Genomic DNA, 27,944 nt, shown 5'->3' on the forward strand with positions numbered 1-27,944 from the left:
ACATATTTTATATGGCAAGTAAATGTGTCCTATGCAAATCTACTCACTGCCTCATTAAATGGGCTGGATTGCGACCGCTTGTAACTGTTGCAAGAGATGCTCAATAAATGTTCCTACTGCCTCGGTCTCAAGGTCCAAGAAACCTTAAAACATGCTGATGAATTTTGCAAAGAAGTGCATTCTGCTCTATTTTTGCAGAGAAAAATCCCAATAAATAGAATGTATGAACCATTTATTATTGTTTCTTCATTTATGTACATTTAAGAATGAAATATACAGAAGCCTTTTTGTATATATGTTTTATTTCATCCTGTCACTGCATTCAAAAATGCATAACTGTGTGGAGCATGATGCTTTTGCCTGTCTACAATCATTGTTGCCATGACTACTAACAAGTATGGGTGTGACATCCATTATAACTAAATGTGCTTCTGTTATCACTTACTCTGAGGACACTTATAATCTGACTGTAACAGCATGGGGCTATAAGCGGTGATCTTTGTAAAGTGGATCGTTTTTGCCTTAAGGCTCATTTGCTTAGAAAAGGGCCAATTTGCACCAAGCGATGCATATTACTTCATTTAAATATGTGCAAATAGCCCAGGAGCAAAGAGACGCTTTTCGCTTGGTAGCGCAGTTAGGGGTACGTAGGTGCTTTGAGAGTTATATTCATTTTTTCTCTTATTTATGCAGGTTTATTTGCCGCTAAAGTCAGGCAATACTTGTGAATTTGCCCCTGAGTGGATCACTGCCATGGTTAAAAACAAGTTATTCATGTGAGCAATCAAACATACATTAACTTGAGGGCATTTGATCCAAAGCTGATTTCTAGTAAGCAGTGAAAGAAATATTAGTCCTCCTGGATTCAGTTTCATGTCGACAGTTAAGTACACATGCAAATGCAATTCTACACCCACATGACTTTGAAAAAAACATATGGTTCTCTTCAAATATCTTTTATATTCAAAACATGTGACTTTTATTATAATTTAGTAGAATGCTGTCTGGCATGTTTGTCATGAAGCCTTAAGAGCTTATAATGCCCATGGTACTTTTTTTTGGTTTATGTGGGCATGAGTAAGGCAGCCAGCTGTCTTCGTGTGTGTGTGTCTGTCTGTGTCTTTGTGTGTGTGTGTGCGGTGGGGAGAGGAACTAAGAACAAAGAAACCTTTCAGCAGATTCTGTTGACTCACCCATCCTTACCGAGAACCATGCACCCGAGAAGGAAAGATGCACTCGCTTTTTTTTGTAAAGAGCACAATGAAAATGTAATGACTATTTTCTTACTATGAATAGGCAAGGAAAGAGTTACTCTAGTCGCTTGCAGTGAAGGGACCCTGTGGTATTAGGGTCACAGGATTGGTGACAAGTCTCCAGTAAATGCCATTTAATTATAATTACTCTAACCCTGTTCCCTTCTGTATGAGCCGTTATTATTTAGTGCAGACATAAGTGAACTCTTCCAGGGTGTGTTAAGCTTTTAAGGAACAAAGAAACTCAACATTTAGAGCACAGCAAAATGTTGATTCCTGTAAAAGTAGTCTCTCTCTCATTACTCTTACTTCTCGATCTTCACATCTATATCTTATCTGTTTGTGATTATTGTTACAGGTTCTCTATTGATCGGACCACAGACCAGGAGATGATCTTTCATATTGATCCTGATTCGGGTGCCATCACACTGAGGAAGGTTTTGGACAGAGAGACCGCAGGCTGGCACAATATCACTGTGAGGGCTGTAGAAACAGGTACACTGCTTCCCTTTTCAGACTGTGCTTATCGCTTGTGTATATTTGTATACTGCTACGATAAGTGGGATTTTGTTATCTGTTGACATTTTCAACTTGCCCAAGTTTATGAGAGTTAAACGAGAATGCTTAATTAACTCCTAAATGTCAAAACAAAGCCTCAAAGCAATGAACCATCAAGATACCAACAAAATAAAATGAATGAGATTAACGACTAATTAAATTTCGACATTATGCCGTAAGCTGTCACAATCACAGTTAGTTATTTTTGTGATAATAAGGCTGCTACATTAAGTAAACATGTACCTAACTTAGATAAGGGTAATCTAAAACTGCTCTGATGGAGAACACTTTTATTCGTTCAAGCTTCCGTTTTTTAAACGAGAAGGTTTTGCTCTTATTGGCAAGCTTTGCCGACACTCATAGCCTGCCAGTGATGGAGAATGTGTTTGAGTTGAATTCTCCCAACATTTGTTCACTCCCACCAGTGTGATAATGGGTGACAGACATCCTCAAACTGCTGTGATCATTAGCTACTAAAGCTTTTGGCACATTTTCAGCTGAAAAGTGTTGTGGCTTAGTACGGTAGTAGAACAGCACTTCAATATGCATTAGATTTTGTTGTAAAACAAAATGTTGATCCGAGAGCAAGATAATGTGATAAAGTGCCATGGGATGAAAATTGATTAATAAATCGTAAAAAATGCCCACACCATTAAATAAAAAATGAAATGTACAATATTAAGTGGAATTAATTTGTGTAAGACCACATTTTACATACTTTAATGTGCCAGTCTTAATAAAAAAATGTATTTAACAAGCATTACTAATATATACACTACTTCAAGATTATTTTCCTTACTTTTGGGTGAAATATATTCACTGTGTGTGCAGCTTCAGAGGCTTATCATATGGAAACACTCATCGTAAGTCCTTAGCCATCAGTGCCATCTTTCTGATAAAACCCCGTCATCATTCTATCACGTGTCTCAGAGCTGACAAACACATGACGGAAAATGAACGAAGAGCTTACATTGTTTTCCTCTCATTGGGTCCTTTTGTAAAAGCAACGGAAATGAAGAATGTCATAAATTGTGGGAGCTAGGAAGTTATTACTATACCATTAGAAGTAAACTTGAGAAAAGGAGGAGGAGGTCTGGTGTTCCCCGCTTTTTCAATCTCATTCAGATGAAGTGATTTTGGGATTGCAGTGAAAGCAGAGGAGATTGCATTCCACATCTAACTGGTTACCACCATTGCACACGAGAAAGTAGAAAGAAAACAATGCACATAAACAAAGCAGATATTAAAATGTCCTCAATGTCCTGTTTGTTCCTCTCTCATATACCCTCAGACTGTGAGTACTCGAATAATCAATACAGCCAAAACAGAACAGCAAGCAGACTCACCCAACACAAACACAAAGACAACATTGGACTTTCTGAGTGTTTTTTTCTTCTTCTTTTTGTTGTTGCTATAATTCCCAGGGCAATTTGGGCTTTTGTGCTCCTCTTCTTTGTGCTTGGCATTATGTCATAGCCACATTTTAATGTTAATTGAACATTTAACACAGCCCTAGCCCTCCCAATATCAGAGATAAACACATGCCTGCACTTGATAGATAAAGCCTCTCACATTTCCTTCCAAGAAAGCATTTGGACAGATGGAGTCAGTGGTCAACGGCGTCACAATTCCCATTCAGAACGCTTTTATCACCAGTTAGCTCACAGAGTCCTGAGAGCTGGAGACACGCAGGCAGGAGACAGAAAGAAAAAAACAAGGACAGGCATAGAAAGCTAAAAGAGACCACAAGAGAGATGGGAATAGATGGGGGATGGGGCTTGTGAAGGAGCCGACAGAGTGTTTTAAGACAGGACTTCATTTTCTCCATAATGATTTTGTTCCTGTTTTTTTGTTGAGTCCCTCTGCTCATTAAGGCTGGAGAGACACAAGGTCAACTTGTCTGAGGACATTGTTAAAGCTCGAATTTTGTGGCCCTTAATTATTCCCCCAGTCCATTACTGACCTTTGAACTCTTGTATTGCTACCGTATAAGTATTAGACAAGTGACAACTGCTTTCTGACAATGCGAGAAGTCTGTGCCCGAGGATTAACCCCGGCTGCAAAACTGCGAGAAATATCCTGAATGTCAATTACCCCAGCATGTGCACCAAGTAAAACATGTTTTAGTTCAAGTGCAAATAAATGCCAACACCATTCACACACCTGCACACCCCGCCTGCCTTCAAATTCACCCAATTAATAGTAGCATCTACTGGCATCTCTTCCTGAAAACATTGTCACAGTAAAATATGAGGAAACAGCCTTTCATCTGTATAGCACTTGTCTCCCTTCTAAAGAACACAGAACCCCCCCGAGTACAGGAGGAGCATTTAACCGCACTGTCACTAGCCGCGGTACTCTTACTTCCTGACAGTCTTCTCCATAGAAAAGTATCAGGGTAAGTTAGAGTGACATATAATTTTCGAGAACTGATATGATATCGCCTTGCAAAACCGCTTTTTTTTTCCCCCAGACAGGTAGGTGGAAAAAAAGAGCATCACCCGAGGGCAAAAAGACACCGAAGTAGTTGGAAAGTCTTTATCTCTTGCACTTTTGAAGGGAACAGACGTTTTCTACAGCATAACTTTTCTTACCTGCTGTCATCAAATGCATGCGGTTTGGTTTTTATACCTTTAGAACATTATTGTCTCTGACTCCAAATGAATCACACACACACTGAGATAAGTGTCTCTTTTCAACCACACTTGGAAAATGCTAAAGAAAATTCATCTAAAGAAGAAAGGAAAAAAAACAACTTTTCCTTTATGTGGAGTACAATACTTGGGTCACATTCAAAATGAGATGACATTTTGTAAAGCACAAAACAGGAGATGCTATTATACTTTTGTAAATGATGCACCAGAGAGTGTTTAAAGTGCCCTGCTTGGATGGATGCATTATATTATTGTAGTGCAAAGCACATCTGTGAACAAGAGTGGGAAGACATAATAATGTGTAATCAGGGACCAGAGGCTGTGACCTGGCGGATGTGTACTGTTTGTCTGTCCTGTTATATAATTACTGAAGTATCCTTTCTGTCGGGGTAGCTGCGCTGAAGGAGGAGATCCTGAATACTTAAACAGTTATTTGATGTGTTGTGTTTTCCTAGATTTGAAAGGTTGTCATTCGTATTTGTATTCACCTTTCATAGCAAATACAATATAGTGGCCAGAGAGTTGTATTGATGTGTCTTGTAGAGTAGCAGTCTTAGGTGGGATGAAAATGAAGGGAACCTTTTTTTGCTTCATCATCTCTGCACGATGATTCAAACCTCACTTGTGATCACAATTGCATGATAACTATTAGTTATTATGAAACCTGAAACTGTGCATCTCTCCAGTTAGTCGAAGAGTAAGACTTTCAAGATGATGCATTTGATCTAAAGGTAGCATGTTCAATTCATTATTTGAATAATAACGTGATGATGCAATTACATTTCTGACTATTGTAGTTAAAATAACTTTTTTTACTTGCTAATGTTGTCGATGTGGTATCTATCTATCTGCAGTCAGCAGGAAATCAAAGTTTCATGTGACTGGAAGGATATAAAATAGACTAACACCAAAATCTCCCATTTTCTTGAATCTTGAGTAGAAGCATTACACACGTTTTCTAAACTCGGATTGCACCTTTTTGCAAATGCACCACAATCAATGATCAGATGATGGAGCCTCTTCTTCTACAGTCTTCACCAGCAGAGTGTTTTGGCAGAGAGACTGTGAGGTTATGTTTACCGATTTCCTTTTTAGAAATTGAAGCTCTGACAGCAGCATCCAGTTCTAGACAAGTGATGTTGACAAAAAGGTATTGTATTATATTACACGGGATGTCTTGACATCAGTGAACCAAGAGTCCACTAACGTATGACTTATCTGGACTGTGTGGATATCTCAGAGGGAGAGATAGCTTTTCATATAGCGTTTTGTGTAACCGTGTTTCAGTTAGTGCAGATGGGAGATCCTATTGGAATTTATTAGAGTTGTTTTAAACCCTAGGTTTTGTGCGGTTATTGATTGCTTTTCTTCATCCTTGAATGGTATTTTGACATGTTACTGAATGACAAGCAGCTGGCACATTACAGAAGAAAAACGTATGCATTTAGAAGCATGTCTGTAATATCCTTGGTATGTGTTCATTCCCAGTTGCATGCAAAATCTGTATTGAGGTTAAACTTATTTTCCTTTTTTTCAGCTGTATAATGTAATGGAAATGTGTGGCTGTCTCTATCTGGATCAGCACCTGAATCAGTTAGCTTGAGTGAAAACCATTGAAAATACCTGTCTATGCTGCCCCAGAACGCCTCGTTGGTGGTCCTAGTGACGTAACGGTCATAGTGACGTAACGGCGGATTGGTCCAAATCAGTGGCGAGCCGTCATTTTTTTTAAATATATTTTTTTTAAATATATTTTTTTTAAATATTTGTTTAGTTATATTTTTCATTAGTTTTACCAAAATAACTTGATTTAATTGTATTTAAAATAACATTTCCAAAGAAATAAATCCTTCGAATCTGCCTGTTCAGTTTCTGTTGGAATGTGAAGGGTTAAATGAAAGAAGCTTTTCTCTGTGAGTTACTGTGAAGACAGGAGCTGATTGGTGGTCCTGCTGTAAATTCACAGAGGGCCCGCTACAGTAACTCAATGAGAGAGTAATGTCAAATGACAGTACAATTGACCGATCATATCTTCCCTCTAAATGGGTGCCGTGACTTTTATACCCTATTTTCCTAGGTATAAAAGTCACGGCTCGCCACTGGTCCAAATCTGCGGATTTCCGCACACACACACACACACACACACACACACACACACACACACACACACACACACACACACACACACACACACCCACACACACACACACACACACACACACACACACACACACACACACACACACACTGTGAGTGTGTGTGTGTGCTCAGGCTGAGTTCCGCGGTGTCTCACTGTCTCGCAGACCCCACGCAGCAACCAGGAAACGACACCAGTAATCCAGCTCACACTGTCCGCTCCTCGATCCTCAAAGGGCGGAGCAGCGAGCCCCGCAACGTCCCGCCAACACGGCACCCAGACCCCACGCAGCATTATGATCTGTTTGTCATTACTGGTGTCATTTTCTGGTTGCTAACGCCATTCTAACATAAACACTGATGTTCCGCTGTAACGGTGGTGGACTCATCAGAACAGAGTGGGCGAGCTGACCAATCAGAGCACAGTGGGCTCATAGGGAGGGGGGTGTAGGAGCTCCAACAAGGCGTGTAGGACAGAGAGTGAATACACATACTATACAGAGATGCTGTATGATAAAACCAACGTGATTTTGGAACATTGAAAAATGTAAATCTATTCTAGTAGACCTCAACAATGGAATTATGATCAGTAGAAATGGCCATGGCATGGGACCTTTAACCATTTTAGAGACTATTGGCAATTATTCAAAGCATTTACAGCTGACAGTTCTTAAACACACAAAATCAGTTATAACTTTAAGTTGTACAATGGTGAGTTTTTGTAATATTGCAACAGTGCAACTGAAGAAAAATAACACTAATACTTTGTAGCCTCTGTGCCTACGTGACCAGGCTTCTGGCTCAGTAAAGAGACCAAAAGCAGACACTGTTGTGAACATTTCTTTCCTCAATTTCCCTTCATGACAAAAGTGACATTTCAGACCAAACTGTGTCCTCCAGAAGAGAAGATGAGCCGTTAGGTCACATGAACATGAGAGTCCTGACACACACCCACGCATGCAAGCACACACATGTGCAAAGACATGCACGAACACTCACATCCTCTATCTGTCTTCGCTGAAGTTATGTCAGTGTAATGCAGTGCCTAAGAGATCTACTACACAGTCATTCTTAAAGATTTGCAACAGCTGGTGAGTGCCACAGAGATGCAGAGCATGCCAATAATCTGTTGAAATCCTTTTTTTCCCTTCTGTATCTGAAGACAGATTTAGCACACCACCACTTGGTCCAGATGAATGAACCTGTCTCAAAAAATAACTCTTTTTTTTTTTTTCCATGGAGGGAGATTGGGGTGGGTAGAGGCGGGGCTTTCTCATATTGTTTCATCTGTTTTCAATTCTGGGAATTCAAATATAAAATGTGTTACATCTGATGATTGTTGGTTTTTATTCTGGCACAGAGGGGACAGCAGCATAATGTGAAGACAAAATTAGAGGAAGAAGAGATGAAATATCTTGCGCTGCTTTTCTGCCAGAGCAGCAAGAACATAAATGCACAGTCAATTAAAATGCTGCATTGATGTGAGGATTATGCGTTTAGTTGAGACCAGAATTCTCATAAGCTTCTGTGCCACTGTTGGACAGAACTATGTGACGAGAAAGAGGGAGAGAGCTTCAGAATTTGCCCGCAAAAGTCTGATAATTATCGCTTTGCCCCGCTGTCCTGTACATTTTTCCTATCTAACCTGAATGTTAGCTTTCCTGTTCATATACCTAATAAACTAACAGCTACAATGCCTCTGAGTTTACCCACAGGAATCAATTCCTGTGGTTTTGTTTTAAGCCTTAAGTCTACCCTTGACATTATCTTCTGACAAATTGCTGGAGCCAGAAAAATCCAAATGGTGACTACATAGAGGAAATTGGGTGAAACTGAGGTGGGGCATGAAGCAGCAATTACCACGGCTGAGTGTGGAAGAGATTTATCAATTAAATCAAACACGCCTCCAAACATGTCACCCTTTAAGCCCTAATGTCTTCTTTACGGAACAATAATTTTAAAAACTGCTGTGAGGACACAAATTAGAGGAGAAGTCACTATTGAGAACAAAGGGAATACATCGACTTTGTAAGGAGAAGTTTAGCACATCTGTCTGTTGTCAAGGTCATTGGAAGACCCAGCGGCAATTATGAGAAACAACAAAATATAAATAATTGATAAAGTTACCAATTTGTACTTTTTTTCTAATGAACTTCAGCAAAAATGTAAACAATACATGTATTTGTATTATTAAAACGTATTCAAGTGTTGTCTATTGAAATTGTTCATTTTACGTTTGCAAAACCAGAGATACTGTATAATGTTTCTGTATATTAATTGTTATATTGAGTTTACCCTTAATTCTGCAAAAGATTACTCTAAATTTGAATTGGTAGTTGAATTTCCAAAAGTCTGTCTGCCTGTGTGATAGGGAAAGCAAATCTAGAATGATGCATGATGTTTTGTATAAAGACTTGCTGTCTTAAATTTTGGTTTATGAATTTAGTTTAAGCTTTCTGAGGTTAAAATTGTAGCAAATACTGAGTAGAACATCTTGGTTCAAAGTAATATTGATGTTTTCAAAGGTAGTTGGATGTAGGGCACTGCCAGCTCACATACGTTTGTGAGATTTATTTTTTACTTTATTTGCAATGAGTACATATAACAACTAAGCATTGATTCAAATTGAAAATGATTCGCTGGATCACCTTACATAGTTCGTTGAATGAGAGATTTCATCTAATTTGCACCAAACTATCACATGATTACAACTATATGAATTCATTCGCTTGATCTAATTTTACTGCAAGGATTTATGTGTTTTTTCATCTGTGGATAATTGTCAGTGGCTGCTGTTATATTTTCTGTAGGGTGCATGAACTTGGTGCTGACAGCTGTGTATACTGATTTATTCATAAGCTATGTATTCTAATTCAGCAAGGTATCCAGACCATCATTTAAAGCAACCAGATCTCTCATTTAACACTGAGTTAATGTTCTCTCTTTATCTCACCTCTCACATACACACACTGCAGCTCACACACACTTAGCCCCCCTCCTGTAGTACAGCTATATGGTGTTTTAGAAGTAAAAGGAAAACTCCATCAGATATTATCATATGATTACAAATGGGAATTAAGATTCAATGAGAAGTGGAGCTAATGTAAAGTAGGTTTTGATTGTACTAATTATATAATCCTCTCTACTCCCACGTTTACAATCTTGCCCATTAAGAACATTCTCTTGAGTGCATTACAATGATATTCCTTTTGTTTTATCTAGTTGAAAATGGCATGAGAAATAAAATTGCAGCACTACATTTGCAATTTTGTCAAAAGCGTTTATTTGTCATTATCATCATGCTGAGGTGTGGCTCTTTAACTGAGACTATTAAACAGCTATATATACTGTAGTGTCATTAACAGATAGTGAGGACCTAGAGACAAACATGGGATCTCTGGTACCATTTCCATGTCGCTCGATGGTGCCACAAAGTGTTTTTCAGGTAATGGGTGCAATTTGTCGAGGCATTAGATTAAAACCCATCAGCACTCAGCCACAATTCCAAACCAAATGTCTGCTTTCTTGTGGGAAATTGCATCCATCTCAGTGTTGTTTCAGTCATACTGAAGGCAGACAAGAATAGTATTAAGGGTCTTGTCCATGGACTTCTACACCTCTACAGTGGTCTCTACCAGCACATAGCAGCAGCTAAGAAACATTTCTGCCACAGCTCTTGACGCTATTAAAACATGTCTGGACAGATGTTGTTGATGCATTTCCTTTTCATCTCTCCTGTAGAAAACCACACCATGGCGTCTCACTCAGCAGTGAGTATTCGGATTCTGGATGTAAATGACAATCCTCCTGAACTGGCCACACCGTACGAAGCCTCCATATGTGAAGATGCCAAACCAGGACAGGTGAGTTTCCCTAATTTAGAATGTGTACATGTCATATTAAGATGTGAATTAGTACAAGTCGGAATGATGTAGAAAAAATGCAATAATCATGGAAGTTAAAATACACAGAGAAATTATTACAATAACAGTCATATTCTTAGCCCTTCTTGATTCCAAAAAAACACATGTTGTCTTAAGGCTGATTCATCTCAAGTTAAATTATTAGCCTGCTTTGTCATTTATCATTTGTGAATGATTGGGAATGTGTAGTATCTTCCTGCAATCTGCATTATTCTTGATTTAGACATTAATGTGTCCCAGATGTTACGACACCATGACAGAACATGTAAGTGAAACATCAATTCTGTGCGGTGTGAATTATTGCCACATACTTATCTGCAATAATTCATGAGGATATGCGAAAAGACTGAAGAGTTAACAAAGATTTCAATGATGTGTGAGAAACAAAACAATAAAATTGGGTCTGAGCTTATTTAACATACAAATGGGAACATAAATAAATGTGTTGTCATTCAAATGTAAAAACCGTAAACTAGTAAAAGGCAGAACTGCCAGAAAGAAAAGTTTGAAGATAAAATGTCAGTAATAATGGCAGAATATACCTATACGACAGTATCACAAGTTTAAATTGTGATATCTGTGCCATCGCATTGATACAGCATATAACTGCTACCTTTCAGTACTTCTCTTCTGTGATCTATCTGACACTTTGTACTGAAGGAAATGAAAAACTCAGCTTTTGAGCAAAGGTATAATTTGCCGTAGAGTGTCAGAAAGAGAGCCAGAAACAAACTTCCCGTTTCCAAAAAATATATGAATTTGCTCTTTCTTTTTCATGCTGAATGCAGAATAAAAGTCATGAGGATTAATATTTCTCATATTTCCGTATTGGAGTTCTGATCTAAGTCAGCACTGTTGTTGTAAAAACTAAATCGAATTGACTTGGGAAATTCACATTTTATAGATCCAGAAATTGTATGACTATTATCTCTGCCAAAAAACCATTTTGTCATGCTTTTTAACACGCTCTTCATGACAAATCTGCAGTCACGAAAGCTACAGTGAAACACATGCAGTCTGCTTATGGTGTTTCTCTGCTGATCTTTTTAAAACCATTTGTTACGACTGAGTAAACGGGTTTGAACTCAAATGCACGACTCACACAGGATTAAACAAAAAAGGGTTTATTCAAACCAAAGCTCAACAACGGTGCAAAAAACTAAATCACTCTTAATGAGGAAAAACAGTAACACAACAAAATCACTCTTAATGAGGAAAAACACTGGGAGCATAAATGACAAACGATACTTAAACAAGACGTGGCTCGAAGCTCTGCTTGGGAGTATTCCTGGCAAGATAACGCTGGTTGTTTGTCACAAAGAACGAAACGAACTGGCACAGGACAAAGGGAGACGAGGACAATAAATACACAAGGTAATGGAGAACAGGTGGAAACAATCAGGGGCAGGGTCGACAATCACAGGAGTGGGAGACACACAAGGAAGGGAGGTCAGAATATCTGAAACGAGAGGGAAGGTTACTAATCTAAATAAAGGGGAAAGTCACAAGACAAAGACAAAAACACTTAAATAAACTTAACATAATTTGCGAGAGATGACACCATTTCAAACAAATGTGAGAGAGCAGTTAACACAGATAAACATGAATTCTTAAATGGCAAACAAATAAATGTTGCATCATTACCCAGCACCAGTCAAACAGTGGGAGTCTGTTTAAAAAATGAAAACAAAAGGTGATGCCACGGTCATTTGCAATCCAGTAGGAAGCCAGGTCTTTCCACTGATCACCATTAAAAATGGACAAAGTCATTAGGGTGTTTTATTCTCCTAACACAGTCAACAGGCCTTGGGCTGAGTTAAACCCAATTATCATGTGCAGAGCAAAGAAATAATTAAAAAAGCAAGGCTTTAAAGTGGGGCCTCCATGCTGGAAGCTGCATTTACATGTGTAATGAGGCTCAGGCCTCTCCTCCCCTTGATCCACAGACTCTTAACCACTTATAGCCCCCCTGTGCCTCCGCTACGCCGCATGCCTGCGCCTTTCTAGAACATTGTCTGGTCTCATCTCCCTCACTCCCACCTCACTTTCTCTCCCATCTGCAAGAGCCCACATTAACCTTCAGCTCCTAATCACACAGAGCTGATTAGTCTTCCAGCAAAAAGATCATTGCTGGCTCCCAGCATTGTAAAATAAAGGGTTTTTAATGCTGTCATTAGAGACAAATGCAGCAAAAATATTTCACAGTGTAATTACAAACCAAAAAAGGGATTCCAAAGTACACACAGGAGAAAATGACATTCAGCTTTAGATCTGTATGTCTGTCTATCTAGCAACACTGTATGTCCATCTCCCTCTCTGTTTTTCTGTATTCTGTGAGTTACCATGAAATGACCGGAACATCTGACAATATCTGTTTATTTTATTTTCTCTGTACAGTCTCTTTTTGTGAGATGCTCAGTTGGAGTTGGCTGCCGAGATGGAATGAAATGTGTTTGCCTTGGGTCAAAGGTTTTTTTAATGCTTATGTTCACCCTGGGGTACCAATGGGGGGGCATGGGGGAAACAATTTTCTCCTCCATGTTATTTTCAGAACAATATAAAAAAAACACTTTTCTCTAGTTATTGTCAGGCATTTTACCGTTGAAAAGTGGATTGAGTGGTGTGAAGAAAAGATTTTGCTCCGTTGATTTGCTGTGTCTACGCTGGTGCCGTGAGCGGGTGATTGTAAAAAGAAAATTATTTTTGTCAATCTGTTGTTGTCCAACTCAAAGAGAGAATTGAATGAGCAAATCCCTTGAATTAATTACCCGTAGATCATGTTCTACCTTTCCATCCAAGCGAGACCCATACAGGTTTAGGTAAAGACAGGATACACAGGACTGACACAAAAAATGGTCTCGTAAACAAAATACAGTTCGAAGTTACTGAATCAATAACTGACATTTTGAATCAAAATAGTGTAAGCACTTGTGTAAGTGTAAGCACTTGAGAGGTAATCAAGTTGTTTATCAAGTGTCCGACCAGAGCAATTTGGCCACATCCGATATTCAAGCTATCACTTGCACTGGTCCGGGGATTCGGAACAAGCAAGATGATGTCTTTGTGAATCATTGCCATTGATAAATCATTCCATATTTTCCTCTTCTCATTCTGCCTCTGCAGCTTCTAAAATATCTGTCACAAAATCACACACACCTTAGCCAATACACATGCAAATATATTGTATTTTTTTCCCCCACGCTGCTCCTGGGGCACTGTATACTGTAGTTACTGCCAGGTGCTGCTACGAATACTAGGATGGGAAAAACGTAGACACTAAATGTACTTGTGTGGTGCCTGTATGTAATGATTAAACTACAATCCAATTCTCAATTTCCAAAGCTAACCATAACAAACAATGCTGGAAATACTACATGTTTAGACCTTTTTTGCTTGGAAGTGTCAATTATACAATCATACATAAAACAATAACTTTTTAAAAGTGTAGGTTAATATTAGAATAAGGTACCCCACTTTTGAGAGTTATTTTGCTGGTGTTCTCTTACAATATACATTCAGAAGTAAAAGACGAAGGGTTCTGTAGAGGCAGAGGCTGTTGCTTGATATGTTGAAACACTTTGATTTTCTACTGCCTCCAAGGATGTACTTATTTATGCAGTAAAATAAGCTGCCAAAGGAGGAGACCATGATATAAACATCTACCAACAGATGTTTGCTTGTAAAATGAACCTCAATTTTGTTTCAGCTCTCTAGAATGTTGTTAATCAATTTTGAAACTTGGACAGGGCAACAGCTCTTGGAAATAGGCGTAATTAAGTCAATTTGTCTTTCACCTGGAATAGACGTCAAAGAGCTCTGCCTCACACAGACGCCTCTGGACTCAGAGCCCCTTGCTCACCTCATCTGGCCTCTGTGAAAATAAAACCATAGCGAGGGTTGTTGCTGCTTTGTTTGTCGTCTAGTGATGGGAATTCCGGCTCTTTTTAGTGAGCCGGATCATTTGGCTCGGCTCACCAAGAAGAGCCGGCTCTTTCGGCTCCCAAACACCTCTTAATTTTACCACATATACGTTTTGTAATTCAATCAAATGTTGCCCTGTTTTGACTAATGATTTACATGTGTACAAATATATCACTTAAATGATTCAATACATCCTTAGTACTGAAGTATTCAAAAGTAGAAATTACCCTCAAAACAGCAGCATCCAACAGTCTCTAATCCTTGGATATTACATGTCACTGCATGCATGCATGCATGCACGGAGCACCCGTAGCGTGGAGATCATCGTATCATTCTGTCTTGTATTACTTAACAAAAAACAACAACAACAAAAAATGGCTCGTTCGCGGACGCGAGCCGGCTCCCGTCGTTCACTTAATAGAGCCGGCTCTTTGAGCTGGCTCGTTCGCGACCGACACATCCTTATGTCTCACCTTCTTTATAGGCCTGCGACACTGGCAATTTTAATTAAAGAAAAACAGCACACCTGTTATCGTTCAACTGACTCAACTGTCAAATTGTTTGGCTGGAGATTGTATGCTTTTCTCAAAAGAGTGGTCTTTTCCTTTGTCGCCATTGCAAATCAGCTCAAACCCATCCGTGAGGCATTATGAGTATCCCTTGATTGATAGCAATACTTGATTTTGGCTAATTATAAGCAAACAGTCATTTATTTTATAACTAAATCGTTCAATCAAGCTGTCAGTGGAACAAGCCATATATGTGTTGTTTTCATCAGTTTAGGGTCTTTTTATTCATTATTGTTTACTGATGTGACAAATTCTGTGAAAACACAGGTCAGCCAGTCTATGTGTTGTGTTATTTTGGATCTGTGTGTATGTGTGTGTATGTCTGTATATATGACATTGTGGGGACCAAACGCTGTTTTAATACAGACATTGTCTGGACGCACCTACCATCTGTAAATCTTTCTGCACATAACCATCAATGCATCCATCTTGTCTTTCTTTTTCAACCGAATCAGCTTCTGTTTACCACAAACTCAATCATAAACACAATAATACAGTACATGCCTGTCCCTGTGCTGACGCATGCTATAATGAAATCAAGACAAGCATGCACACACCCACACACATGCTGTACACACACATATTTGCTTGTCACACTCTTAATACGTCAGATCAACCCCCGGTTTACTTAGCTAATGAGGAGCGTTCCTTTGTCTCCTGTTGTGCACCGTGTTATCATCCAGTCTTGTTCATTGAGTGTCAGCTCCCTGACTCAGGTCTAGCTTTTGGTGGAACCACAGAGAAAATCAGATTAACCTAAGCCTTTTAACTGTGGCTGGTTTTGATCCCATTTGAGAGTTGGCAAAGCAACCTATTTTGTTTGTGTTTAAATGGAGAATGCTTGTGGAGGGAGGATGAAGGGTTGGCAAGAGAAGTAAATAAAAACATTGGGTGACAAAGGCTAAGAAGCTTTTTCTTGGGGACAGGGTTCAGGCCAGGGCTATGACACAAAGTGTTAAATAGCTTCTCACCTTTTTTTAGCAGGGTCTTTCAGGGGTGTTATGCATATAGATGTACAGAGAGGAAAAGAGAAAGAAAAAAAATGACATTAAGGCATTAGAAGAGATAAATGCAAAGAAAAGGTCACACAGTAAATACATATTGGATTTACACTTTGCTTTGCTATCAATTAAAACATAGGTCCAAACCTATCAGTCACTTATTTTGGTAGTTTTGATTTTTATATAAAGATGCATTGGTGGAAATGTGTTCATGTGTTTGGAATCTTCTTAGGATTTGATGGGAGGCGAGTTATGTAAGGGATAATGTGCAGCGACGCGGTCATTATGGGGAAAAGAACACGGACAGGCTGATCAGGAGCCCGACGCGAAGCGGAGGGATCTAGATCGGCATGAACTGCATGCAGTTTGCTTTTCGGCCAAACTGTATACAGTTAAATCGAACGGACTTGTTTGTGCAGATGTGAGCGTCCTTAACAACGGTCAATAAATCCTTGACAGCGCTCTGTCTGTTCTGGATTAACAACGTGTCACGTGTTCTGAATTGACCAATCTGAATCGAGTATTCAACTAAACCATGTAATAATGTCTAATAAGCATAACCTCATGGTTATTGCTGACCTTAAAACTCTCTCATACTGCCCATGTCATTTTGAGAACCCTAATTGATGCAATGTATCCTTTAGCCCTCACAACCAACAGAACCCTTCCCCAAATGTATGTACATGTACTGTAAGTGCCACACAGATCACTGTGCTCAAAACTCAATGTCTCAGTGAGCCTAGAGTGATCTGATGCAGTTTAACTAAAGTAGGATCTTTCAGCCATATATTAGACAAGACAAAATAGTATATTTTAGTGTGAGATTAGCCTGTTTCCCAATCGGCTGCACTGTACTGAATGACACACGAACACAATCTACGCCTCTCAGCCCTTTCCTCACCCACCTTGTGGTATTTATGTGACTGAATGCAAAGGGACAGATATCATATAGTGCCATGTGTGCAGAGAAAAGGCTGGGTACAATACTTAGTATGGCCTGAGGAAACAGAGGCATGTCAGCTCTGCCTTGCTGTCTTACAGCTGGCCGAGTGGGTCACTGCGACAGATCACCTCAGTTTGACCACGTCACCGCCGACTTCCAACCCCTGGGAGAGGCAGTTAGAAATAGCTAAATGTTAGGCCTGTCTTGAACACACACGTCACATTGCATTCACGTGAGCGCAACTCGTATTAACCTCATGGACATACGGAAAAACGACTAAAACAAACATGTAAATGCATACATATAGCACAATAGAAGAAAATAAAAGAAGTAGCAAACCAACCCAGACAAAGAAAAAAAGCCAGACACACCCACAGTTTTGCCAGACAGTATTTCATGAGTAGGAGACTGAGGAGAGTGAGTCATCTGTTCTTCCTTGTTGTCTCTCAATGTTGAATCAGAAGCAGCAGAGAGAGAGACACTGCAATATTCACTGTTTCATGGAATATTTTGCTAGTTTCACCCTGCTCATATCAATGTCTACAGCAAAACGCTTGAGGTGCTTTAGACGGACCTTCTGATGTCTTGTTTGATTGGTTCCAGGTTTATCAGTGCTGTCCAAAAGGTCACACAGGAGGATTTTCTGATATGGATCAAAACATTAAGAGAGAAACTCAAACTCAAGAAAGTATAGCCAATACCAGCAGATTTATTTTTCTAAACCTGTACAGGCGTAATAACAACCTCATCCAACTTATGCCTTTGTCAATCATGCAAACATATTGTTTTAATCAAGAAACATTTCTGTAATATTTCTGCAGAACACAGTTTATATTCTTTTTTTTTCTGGTAACAACAGTTTCAGATTAACTGCATAAAATGTGGCTAGCTTCAGACCCAAATATAGTAGAACCCTAAAATATACTCATTACTCTGCTGTATATCATTTGTCTATTCGATCCAGACTAAATAGCTACATGTATGCTAACTGATTAACATGTCAGTGTAATACATGAGTATAACATGTTTTGAATTTGAATGTCCTTCAAATGAATCAAACATATAATGCATATTGCTGCCTCAAAGATTTTAGCTTAAATCCTATGGCTGTGGCCCCCAAACATATAAAAGCAGCCACTATGTTGTCCTGTAATGGAATCATGTTCGGAGCAATGCATTGAGACATTTAATGCTCCACTGTACACCATGAGGACGCTTTTAACAACTACAAATAATGGATGTGTTTGAACACACACCTAAGATGCTTATAGTGTGTTCCAGGCTTCCAAGATGAACCTTTCTCAGCGCATTTTAAGTAGTCGTGTGTTTGTTTATTTATTTATTAATTACCTCTGTTGAAATGGTTGATATCTGCTTCAAATGAGTAAGCCTCCTCCCTCTCACAACCTTGACCTTTTAGACACCTCCAGTGCAGATGAGATGCACTTTTGGGAAAGTCTCCCCTCCTAGCTTTCCAGAGATGCAAGAGATTTAAGGGGGTCAGGGAAGGGGACTGCTAGATAGAAATCTAATTAGGTGATTGTGCTTGAGGGAGCTTCGCTAGCTGCTCGATAAACTCCCACACGCTTGCTCTGCTCCTCGCATTTCCCTCTCTCGCTTCACTTTCTGTCTCTCCCTCAGCAGTTTGCACTCACCCCGAGAGGCAGCCTGAGAGTCCCCCTGCTGAGGGCACAGTCACAGGACGCAGATCTCAACTCACTTAATGCATCTTCACTACTTCTTCAAAGAAATGAGTAGATTCATCTCTCAGCTGATAAAATAAAATGTGCTTTAAGTGTCATCTCTTTTGCTCATTATTGCCATACCTTTAGACTGAAATAAAGCTGAAAGGGCTCCAAAGAATGATGAGAAGATAAGACCATGCCTGCTTTGACACACAGCGCACACAGTGGGATTCTTCATAGATCACTGTGAAGTTGTGTGGTGTGATATTTGAAATAATGAAACAAGACTTACTATATCATGTGTTTTTAAGTCTTAAATGAGTCTCGCAGCATTGTGGCAGTTCTTGTGACATTGTACATTCTGCTGGTAATATATCATTAGAGCCAGAACAAGTAGTGGAATGTGGTACTACACACTGGTCATTGTACATCCGGATGGGAGAAAATGAACTGCTGTTCTTATATGGTGGCAGCTGAGACCAGAAATTAACATGGCATGTTCTATTTAATTCTAATTCGTACACAAACTAAAGTCTAATATTTACAAGTTCTTTACAGAAATGTATTGTTGTTTTTTAAGAATCAAACAAACAACATTAGCATGTTAATATGTGAGCTTTAAAGGGGCTACTAGGCTCATTTTGAATATGTTGAACAGAGCCAGGCTAACTGTTTATGTTTTAATTATTTGTGCTAAGCTGAGCCAAAGCGACAGCAGTTTTGCAGGTGGTTATGATTTATTGTATCGAGTATCGATTTTTTTAAACTTTTTTTTATTTTGGAACTATTCCTTTAAAACACTAATTTATTGTAAGTTTTAACAAGTTTGCACTCTTTTTTTCCTTGTGTCCCTCTTTTTATCCCGAAAATCTGCTGTGTACTACATACACCTTACTGCTGTTGTGTTGTCTATCAAAAAGCAGCAGACAAGTAGCACAGATGGCAATGTCACTTTATCAATAACGCAATAGTTGAAAAAAGCTTAGTATTGACACTGACTTTATAACTTTATTTTCCTTTCTGTCTAACACATTTTCAAAGCTCCTGTATTTGTTCATCCCACTATTTTACTAGTATCAATATTATTGCTTCTATTGCACACACAGTCAGTTTTTCCTATTTGCCTTATTCTACAGAGAGGTCTCTCGACAAAAGCGATATCCTCTGAATATTTAATATACATTCCTTTATAATCAACTCAATGAATATTCTTCAATGAGCTGCATTTAGAGGTCTTAACAAATTATTGCTACACAAATTATAGCTACACAGGCTCAGGGAGATTTCCATCATAACATGTGTATTTAATAAAACATGAATATACAAAATGTGTATGGAAGGTACATTTTCTGAGAAAGGAAATGTTTGAAATGTTTGTTGCAACGTTTTAGCTCCAGCCTTTTTATTTCTGTAGAAAAATATCAGAGTTGTTCATGGTGTTAAAGACTATAAGCGGAGTCTTCCATACCTATTTTTCTCTCACAGAAACACACTGTTATGGATCCACAACAACTTACATGATAAACAACCCGAAGGACTATTACTTTGAGGCGTTTATCAGAATGATTGAAGCAGGGTGTTCGATTGCTGGTATTTCTTTACGAGATCTTACAAAAAACGCACGGTGTCAGATAAGATCAAGGGAAATCTATCAAACCATTACTCAGCTGTTCCAAGAGCAGTCTCTTCTTTATGGGGCAGGATACTTGTAAAATGTTAAACCTGCCCTTTCTATTCATCACTGTGATTTTCTTTTCCTATGAATATTTGTCCTTTGCATTTATCTTCTCCAAAGCATTTCACTCTTACGCTTGTCCTTTTCAGAAACATGTGTCTCTCATTTCTCATCCACTTGCAAATTGATTATTCAAACTGCAATACTGTAGATATAATCCATACCCTTCTGGCACATGAAGACATCTGCTTTATTGTGCAACTTTAAAGGCTCAGGTTGCCTGCCTGTGCAAGACAGCCTCATTCATTTGTAGCAATGCACACAACTCTGAATGATGATCCCGAGCCCATGCATTACTGTGACTAAGATACTGCCGAGCACACTTCCGGGGCCTCGATTGTACCTTCACAATAAAAAGCTCCTCAGCATTGATGTTGCATCCCTGACATAGAAGAGGCTTAGTCATACCCAGAGCTCAGGGAGGTTGTTTGGGATAATATGGCTTACTTTGTAATTACAAAATGCTACGGCATGATTTCAGGGTGAATCACTTGATTCTTCCTTAGCGTGTTGCAATATGAGCACTCGAGAAGCACACAGAAACACATGGAAAGGAACCAGGAATAACAGCCTGTATTCCTACAAAAGTTGATAGAGACAGAACTAAATTATATAACAAATCTGAAATCATACCCATTGTCCAGATTGCTATTCATTTATAAAATATGATGGTTTTTCTTGCTTTTGGGAGGGATGGTTATTCATAGAAAACATAATTTCAGTGTAATGGCTGCTCTACGGGCATGTCAAAATCCACTTTGTGTAGTTTAATGGCACACAATTTAGGTGCAAAGTACGTTTCAAGAAGCAAAGGGGTTTCATTTAGGCCCCATTTACACGAGGACGAAACGGGTACGTTTGCGTTTACGCACCGAATTCGTTTTCAAAAATGTCTTCCGTTCACATGCATTCGGCTCAATTAACGTGTCCGTTCACACGAGACCGCTCGACCCGCTGGAAACGCTGTAGTACATATGCCGGGCCTGTAAGTGGCGCTGCTGCCGCCACAAAATACACCAAAAGCAGCGAAGAAGACCCCGGAGCATGGTTGCCATGGTTGCCCTTCTGTTTATTCTCCGCAGTGGACGGCGTGTGCTCCTGCTGTAAATCTCTCCGGTAGTCCACCAGCAGATGAAAAACACCCACCTCTCCGCCTCTTCCAAGGGACGAGGGGACCGTGCGGCAGAGTTTCCGTTAACATGTCCGTTAAAGTTTAAATCTTCCGGACAACATTAGAAAAGTGCCGGTCAAAGGTCTTCTTTGTTATTTATTGAGCTTTAAAACAAATTGATAACGACTCTATATAATAATATAAGAATAATAAACGGAGCCTCTCTTTTCCTCCCCCTCTTCTGACAGCCCAGCAGCTGATCTCTGAGCAGGAGAGGTGGGGAGAGGGAGGCGGGGCTATTTCATCGTTATCAGAAAATGATCGTATAGGGCGTACACACGGAGCCGTTTGCCCCCCAGAGCGTTCCGTTTGCAGATCTATCCACCTTGGGACCCATTATCGTTTGCGGGGTCCGTTTCCGCGTTAACGTGTCGGCCTCGTGTGAACGAACGGGCTATACGCGAGAGAAAAGTAGCAGATACAACCCGTTTTGTCCTCGTGTAAACGGCATCTTAGTTATTTTATTATTCATGGGTGTCAAAACATTAGTGCCAAACCACACCTCATTCTGAGAGCAGTATGCCCATGCATGCAGACCAGCGCAGGTAAATGAAGATAAATGGCATAAGATAAACTAACTTCTTTGAAGCATTGCATCTTCGAAAATAAATATACCTCCAACAATTACAGGTACCATTACTCCAGTGCTCTAGGTGTGCAATGTCAGCTCTCGTAACGGTCGTTAGTGAAAAATAATTTCCCTAAATGTCTTCAACTTTTATGCTGAGTAGACTTTGTTTGGTTTTGTTTCCCCCATTCATCTCTTACCAAAAGACAATACTCAATATAGGCAATAAGGGCTTGCTTTAAGTTGGAGTGTGCAGTAAACAAAGATGAGTTGAATCAAAATAATAAGAAATGTGTGGCAGCAGAGCAGAAACAGAGCTGAGAGATGGGATGTGAAACTATCATTTATCAGCTTTTGGTTTGATGCTTGCTACAGATTCATAGACCTGGAGGAGGAGGGATTGTCACTGAGAGGCCTGTGTTAATGTGAAAGGATCTCCAGGGGTTGTTTGATGTCTGTTCAGATCACAGTGAATCATATCTCACCTTATTGTATCCACACAGAGTTCTGAAAATTGGATCACACTTGAGTTGTATCTTTGAACGTGGATCACTATTATTATATGACATTAGATAGGACTACTAGACCCTCACTTAGTTGCAGATCTTTCTTTCTCTTTCTCTGCACATTTGCACCTAGTCTTTGCTCTTTCTTAGAGCAAAAACATATGCCAGCCCAACACAATATATCCTCCTTTTACTGTTTGAATGCATGCATTTTATGAGCGTTTTTTACTTCTAACATTAAGACATTTGTTTCATGTTGCTGTGTCAACTTTCTGGAGGAAGACATGTTTATCTCTTTGTGACTGTAGCCCCTTTGAACTGCACTTTCACAGGAAGCCTTCAGAGTCTGTTGCATCCAAGTACACTTACTCAGACTCACTTCCTGCCTCATAAAAGAGGCATTTGAAATGGAAAGTTTAAAGTGCTTTTCGTATTCATTATTTTGTTTCCATTGAATGAATCTGAGGATATGATCTAACCTCTGTTTCTTTTCTTTCTGTGCTTCTCTTCTCTTAGCTAATTCACACTATCAGTGTGGTAGATAAAGACGAGCCACAATCTGGACATCGCTTCTACTTTACCCTGGCCCCTGAAGGCTCCAGCAATCGACACTTCACCTTATGGGATGTCAAAGGTGAGAGCGCAAAGAACCTTATGGTTTATTGGTAAAGAAGCATATTTGGGTATCTGATTTTTATGGTATGAATGTCAACATCCATACATACAAGTAAGAATCTGTAAGACTGGTTGCTATATGTTTTAGTGGCTGTGCACACGATTTAAATGTGCAAAGGTAAAGGAAGACAATGCTTGACTGACAAGTGCTCGAGATTGTGTTGACGTTCTTATAGATTTCTATTTCCCTGAGTGATTGGCATTATGAGAGTTTGGTAAAATGATTGAGGGTATTTTCCAAATGTAGACCTTTAAGAAAAATGGAGTTTGTTTGAAAGACTGCAGCTCTAAAAGTGTACTTTGACAATGTCACAGTTCATTGAGATGCCAGATGGTTGCTGTTTTAAAGTAAGACACCTGAAAGAATACACTACCAAACGATTTTAACAATCACAGGAGGCTTTCTAAAAGTAAATGCTAAAAAAGTTTCGTTTTTTTATTTATCATTCAACTTATTATCAGACACATTTTTCAAATAGCTTTTTGGTCTAAGCAGGTCTATGTTTTGTATTAATGTAGTATCACTTTTGAACAGTTTAACACAGCATCTTGATTCCTCTTGAATAGAATGTGAACAGCTTACATAATTTTCTCAAGTGTCATAATGAAAATTGCATTCTGTGAAAACACAACATTTACACGTGTCTACACAATGTAAGAAAACATTACAATCACAGTGCTCCCCCGTGATGAGTCTGCTTTGTCAGGAAGATGAGTTTTTTCATGCTTGTCTGTGTTTTTGCAAACGCACTTGCAAATCCCCCGTTTATAGATGTGTAGCAAAGTGAATGTGACATCTGGCTAAATCAAGATTGATCTGACACCAGGAAAATGTCAGGGGAGCAGCCCTAGCAAGGGAAATGTCACAGCGTGACGGCAGCAAGGCCCGCAGCACTGCCACTTACATCCATGTGAAAAGATACACACATTGTTTAAAGTACACACATACTGTACATATGCATAGAGTGGCAGGAATTGGTATGACCCTCTGGCCCTTTTTTCTCTCATAAATTCGCACACATGCATAAATACATATAAACACACTACAACAGTCCATCAATGTCCTTTTTTCTCTGTTTTTATATATGGTGTGTGTGTGTTTTTGTGTGTGTGTGTGTGTGTGTGTGTGTGTGTGTGTGTGTGTGTGTGTGTGTGTGTGTGTGTGTGTGTGTGTATATATATTGTGGGTGTGGTGTTTGTGGGTGTGGGTGGGTGGATGTGTACACACTTGTCTTGTGTGTACCAAAGATATATGTACTCTTGAAAACAAACACCAAGGCAGACCCCTGTATATATTCTGGTGAAGACAAACAAAACCCTGCACGTACTTTTGATCCTCCCACCCCTCTTTTTCCACAGTGGTGTCTCTTTTCATTGACACATTTGTCAACCTGTCACTTTCAATCTGTCACTTCTTATTTTCCCCATCATGGCCTCACATTGCGTTCTGTCTCCAAGCCTTGACATACAATGATGAAAAGGTTGTTTTTTAGGTTTCCCCCCATGTTGCTAAACTCTTTTAGGTCGTTGCTGGCAGTATGTAGCGCAAAACCTCATCTTTACCAAAAAAAGTGTGCTGTTATGTGACAAACTGACATCATGTTACCCAGATAGTCCCATATCAACTGAAACTTTATAGCACATTATTTGTACTTCTGTTTTCAATATTGTGAACGTTTTTGGGTTTATTTCTTTCTGTGGGTTGGTCAGTCAGAGAACATATGCTAATGTCAGCCAATTTTATAAAGAGTTAATGGCAATGTTAACGTTATACAACGGCTTCTCTAGGCTGTTATAGCGTATTTCTTCGGCTTGTATGGCTGTATTTGTTCTCTCTGCTTGCTGCCTGTAAATGTAAATCTAATGTGACAGCTTAAGGTCAGTTTCAAGCGTGTCCACTAAAGAACAACATTTCTATTTTCTCTAACATTAAACAAGCATTTCCTTTTAGTCGTGCAAGAGACGTGGCTCCATGATGGCAGTTTCGGGCTGTTTGTCAGTCCTACTCTTTGTTAGTGAAGAAAATATCTCAACAGTTATTCGATGGATTGCCATTAAAATGTGTAAAAATGTGAAGCTTCCTCGGAGGATGAATGCAAATGACTTTGGTGATCCACTGACATTTCTTTCAGCATCACCATTAGCTCAAAATGTCACTGGTTTCAATAAATTGTTCTAAAATCAAACACCTGAAACACTAATGACATTCTCATCTGCCTCAGCCATACTTTGTGTTTATTGCTAATCAGCAAATATCAGTATGCTGAACTTAGATGGTGAGCATGGAAAACATAACACCTGCTAGACATCAGCATGGTAGCATTGTTGGTGTTAGCATGCTGACATTTGACTTTAGCACAAAGCACCACTGTGCCGAAGTACAGACTCACAGATCCACTAGAATGGCTGTTGACTCTTTTTATTTTAGGTTTGACCTTTTTAGACAATATCCGTCTCCCACTAGGGTCATCACTCTGCCATTTGTAGTGTTGTTAAAATGACTTGTTATCCAGTTCACTTCACTACAAGCATATGTTTCTTTGGACTTCCAAAAATTGGTTTAGAAAATTGGTTTTAATGGCAAACTACACAAGATGCCTTAGATTATATGTATTTAGAGATGTTTTTTTAAAGAAGACAGCCGATGAGGAGAGTGCTGTTTAAAAGTCAAAAGGACATAGTCATGGGCGTACCGTTCGCGCACATAAACAGTAATATGAAGATTGTTCTACATTTGCCAGAGGAGCTTTAGGGCGACATGGATAACGGTGATATATGCTCTGGGAGATGGATGGCTTGGTATCGGCAAGTCTACTCACAAAGCTTCTGAGTCTATTTGTCAAAGCCTCCTCCTGTTTTCTGTGCTACATTTATCTATGTCTCCGGGAGAAAGCTCATATACACAATGGTGAAGTTTAATTTCAAACAGTGGCTCTCTCACTCATTTTCTCTCCTGTTTTTTATAAAGAAAAAAAAAATGATAAATGTTAATAGCACAAAAGCAGTCTTCCCCAGTGAAATCATTCTACCCCGAGATGTACGTGATAATCGTGCCACCCTTTGTCTAAAGTCCTTGAAGCATGCATTTTGGCTAATGATTTATTCAGAAGAAGACAAGGATAGTGCTTTTTTTTATATTGACCCTTTTACTATAGTATGGATAAATAGGCCTATATAAACAACTGTCCTGCTGTTATATGTGTTTACTTCTATAAGTACAGTGTCGAGTTCAAATGAAAAAAAAAAAATTCAAGCTCTCGCTACATGGAGTATGATCAATCCAACTGCAGATGAAACCAAGCATCAGTGAGCAGAGTTTGTTTTTCAAATATTAAGTTGCTCATGTGTAATTCTCCTTGTTTCTCTTATCCCCTACCCCCAACACACACACACACACACACACACACACACACACACACACACACACACACACACACACACACACACACACACACACACACACACACACACACACACACACACACACACACACACACACACACACCGCCCACCCAGACAACACAGCTGGAATCCGGACCCAGCGGTCAGGCTTTAACCGCCATGAGCAGAATGTATACTTCCTGCCTATCCTGGTGGTAGACAGCGGGCCTCCCTCCCTCAGCTCCACAGGCACCCTGACCATTCATGTCTGCGGCTGCGACCCAGGTGAGAGCCACTGCATCATTATTAACATTATCATCACTGTCACCTTCATCAGCACCAATAGCAGCAGTGCTATAAAAGGTCACCTACGTGCCATTGGTTTGGTCAGAAAACAGCTCTTATCAGCTTATATTTTGTAAAACAATGTAACACAAAGCCACAAATATGCACACTATTGTCCCTCAGAAGGGTTTTCAGTGGTGTGAAACGATATGCCTGATAAAAACTGTTTTTTTCTCTTAAAGGTCACCTATTATGCAAAATCCAGTTTTTCCTGTCTTTTATACATAAACATGTGTCCCCTCAGCGTTAAGATATTCTGAACGTTTCAGGAAAAAATATTGCCTCTTTTTTTGTCCTGATCCATTTATATAAAAACCTGTCTGAAAATGAGCTGATCAGATTTTGGCCACTTTGTGATGTCATAACGTTTTGTTGGCTTGTGTAACCATTAGCCAATCACCAACCAAGGTAACCCCCGTCCACCTTATCACCTGAATCTCCTCCTAGAGCACCATTGTGTTTTTTCTAACCAAATATCTCTCAGAGGGGCGTGGGGAATGGCACCTTATTTTCATCTAAAGTAACAGACAGAGAATCAGCACTTTAGAAACAGGGCTGAAACAGAGGGGTTTATGGGATGCTACAATGGGTGATCTGTTTGGTATTTGGAGCCAAACACTTCAGAGACATGATTTGTATATATCTGAGACCTATAATATATTGATGAAAAACAGTAAAATAGGGGACCTTTAAAAATACAGCACCTAATCCTTGTCCACTGATATGCCTGATAACTTAAATTATTTACACTAAATGTTATTTTTCCTTTTGCAACACAGAGGGAGCCATCCAATCCTGCAACGCCACAGCCTATTCGATGAGTGCGGCTCTCAGCCCCGGGGCACTCATAGCCCTTCTGGTCTGCATTCTCATCCTCATAGGTAAGCAGATGGATGAACTCATGTATGTATGGATATATG

General features: G+C 39.4%; 1 protein-coding gene across 1 annotated transcript in view; it reads left to right on the forward strand.

Moving 5' to 3' along the window:
* The window catches only part of LOC117489344 (cadherin-22-like), a 74,568-nt gene that overhangs the window by 39,890 nt on the left and 6,734 nt on the right, over positions 1 to 27,944 (forward strand). The window contains exons 7-11 of the mRNA XM_034138560.1: positions 1,612 to 1,748; positions 10,343 to 10,464; positions 23,140 to 23,257; positions 26,815 to 26,964; positions 27,804 to 27,905. Of these exons, the coding sequence (XP_033994451.1) occupies positions 1,612 to 1,748; positions 10,343 to 10,464; positions 23,140 to 23,257; positions 26,815 to 26,964; positions 27,804 to 27,905 (629 nt within the window). The remainder of the gene's footprint in view (positions 1 to 1,611; positions 1,749 to 10,342; positions 10,465 to 23,139; positions 23,258 to 26,814; positions 26,965 to 27,803; positions 27,906 to 27,944) is intronic.

Source organism: Trematomus bernacchii, unplaced genomic scaffold, assembly GCF_902827165.1.
Source record: "Trematomus bernacchii unplaced genomic scaffold, fTreBer1.1, whole genome shotgun sequence".
Classification (NCBI taxonomy): Eukaryota; Metazoa; Chordata; class Actinopteri; order Perciformes; family Nototheniidae; genus Trematomus; species Trematomus bernacchii.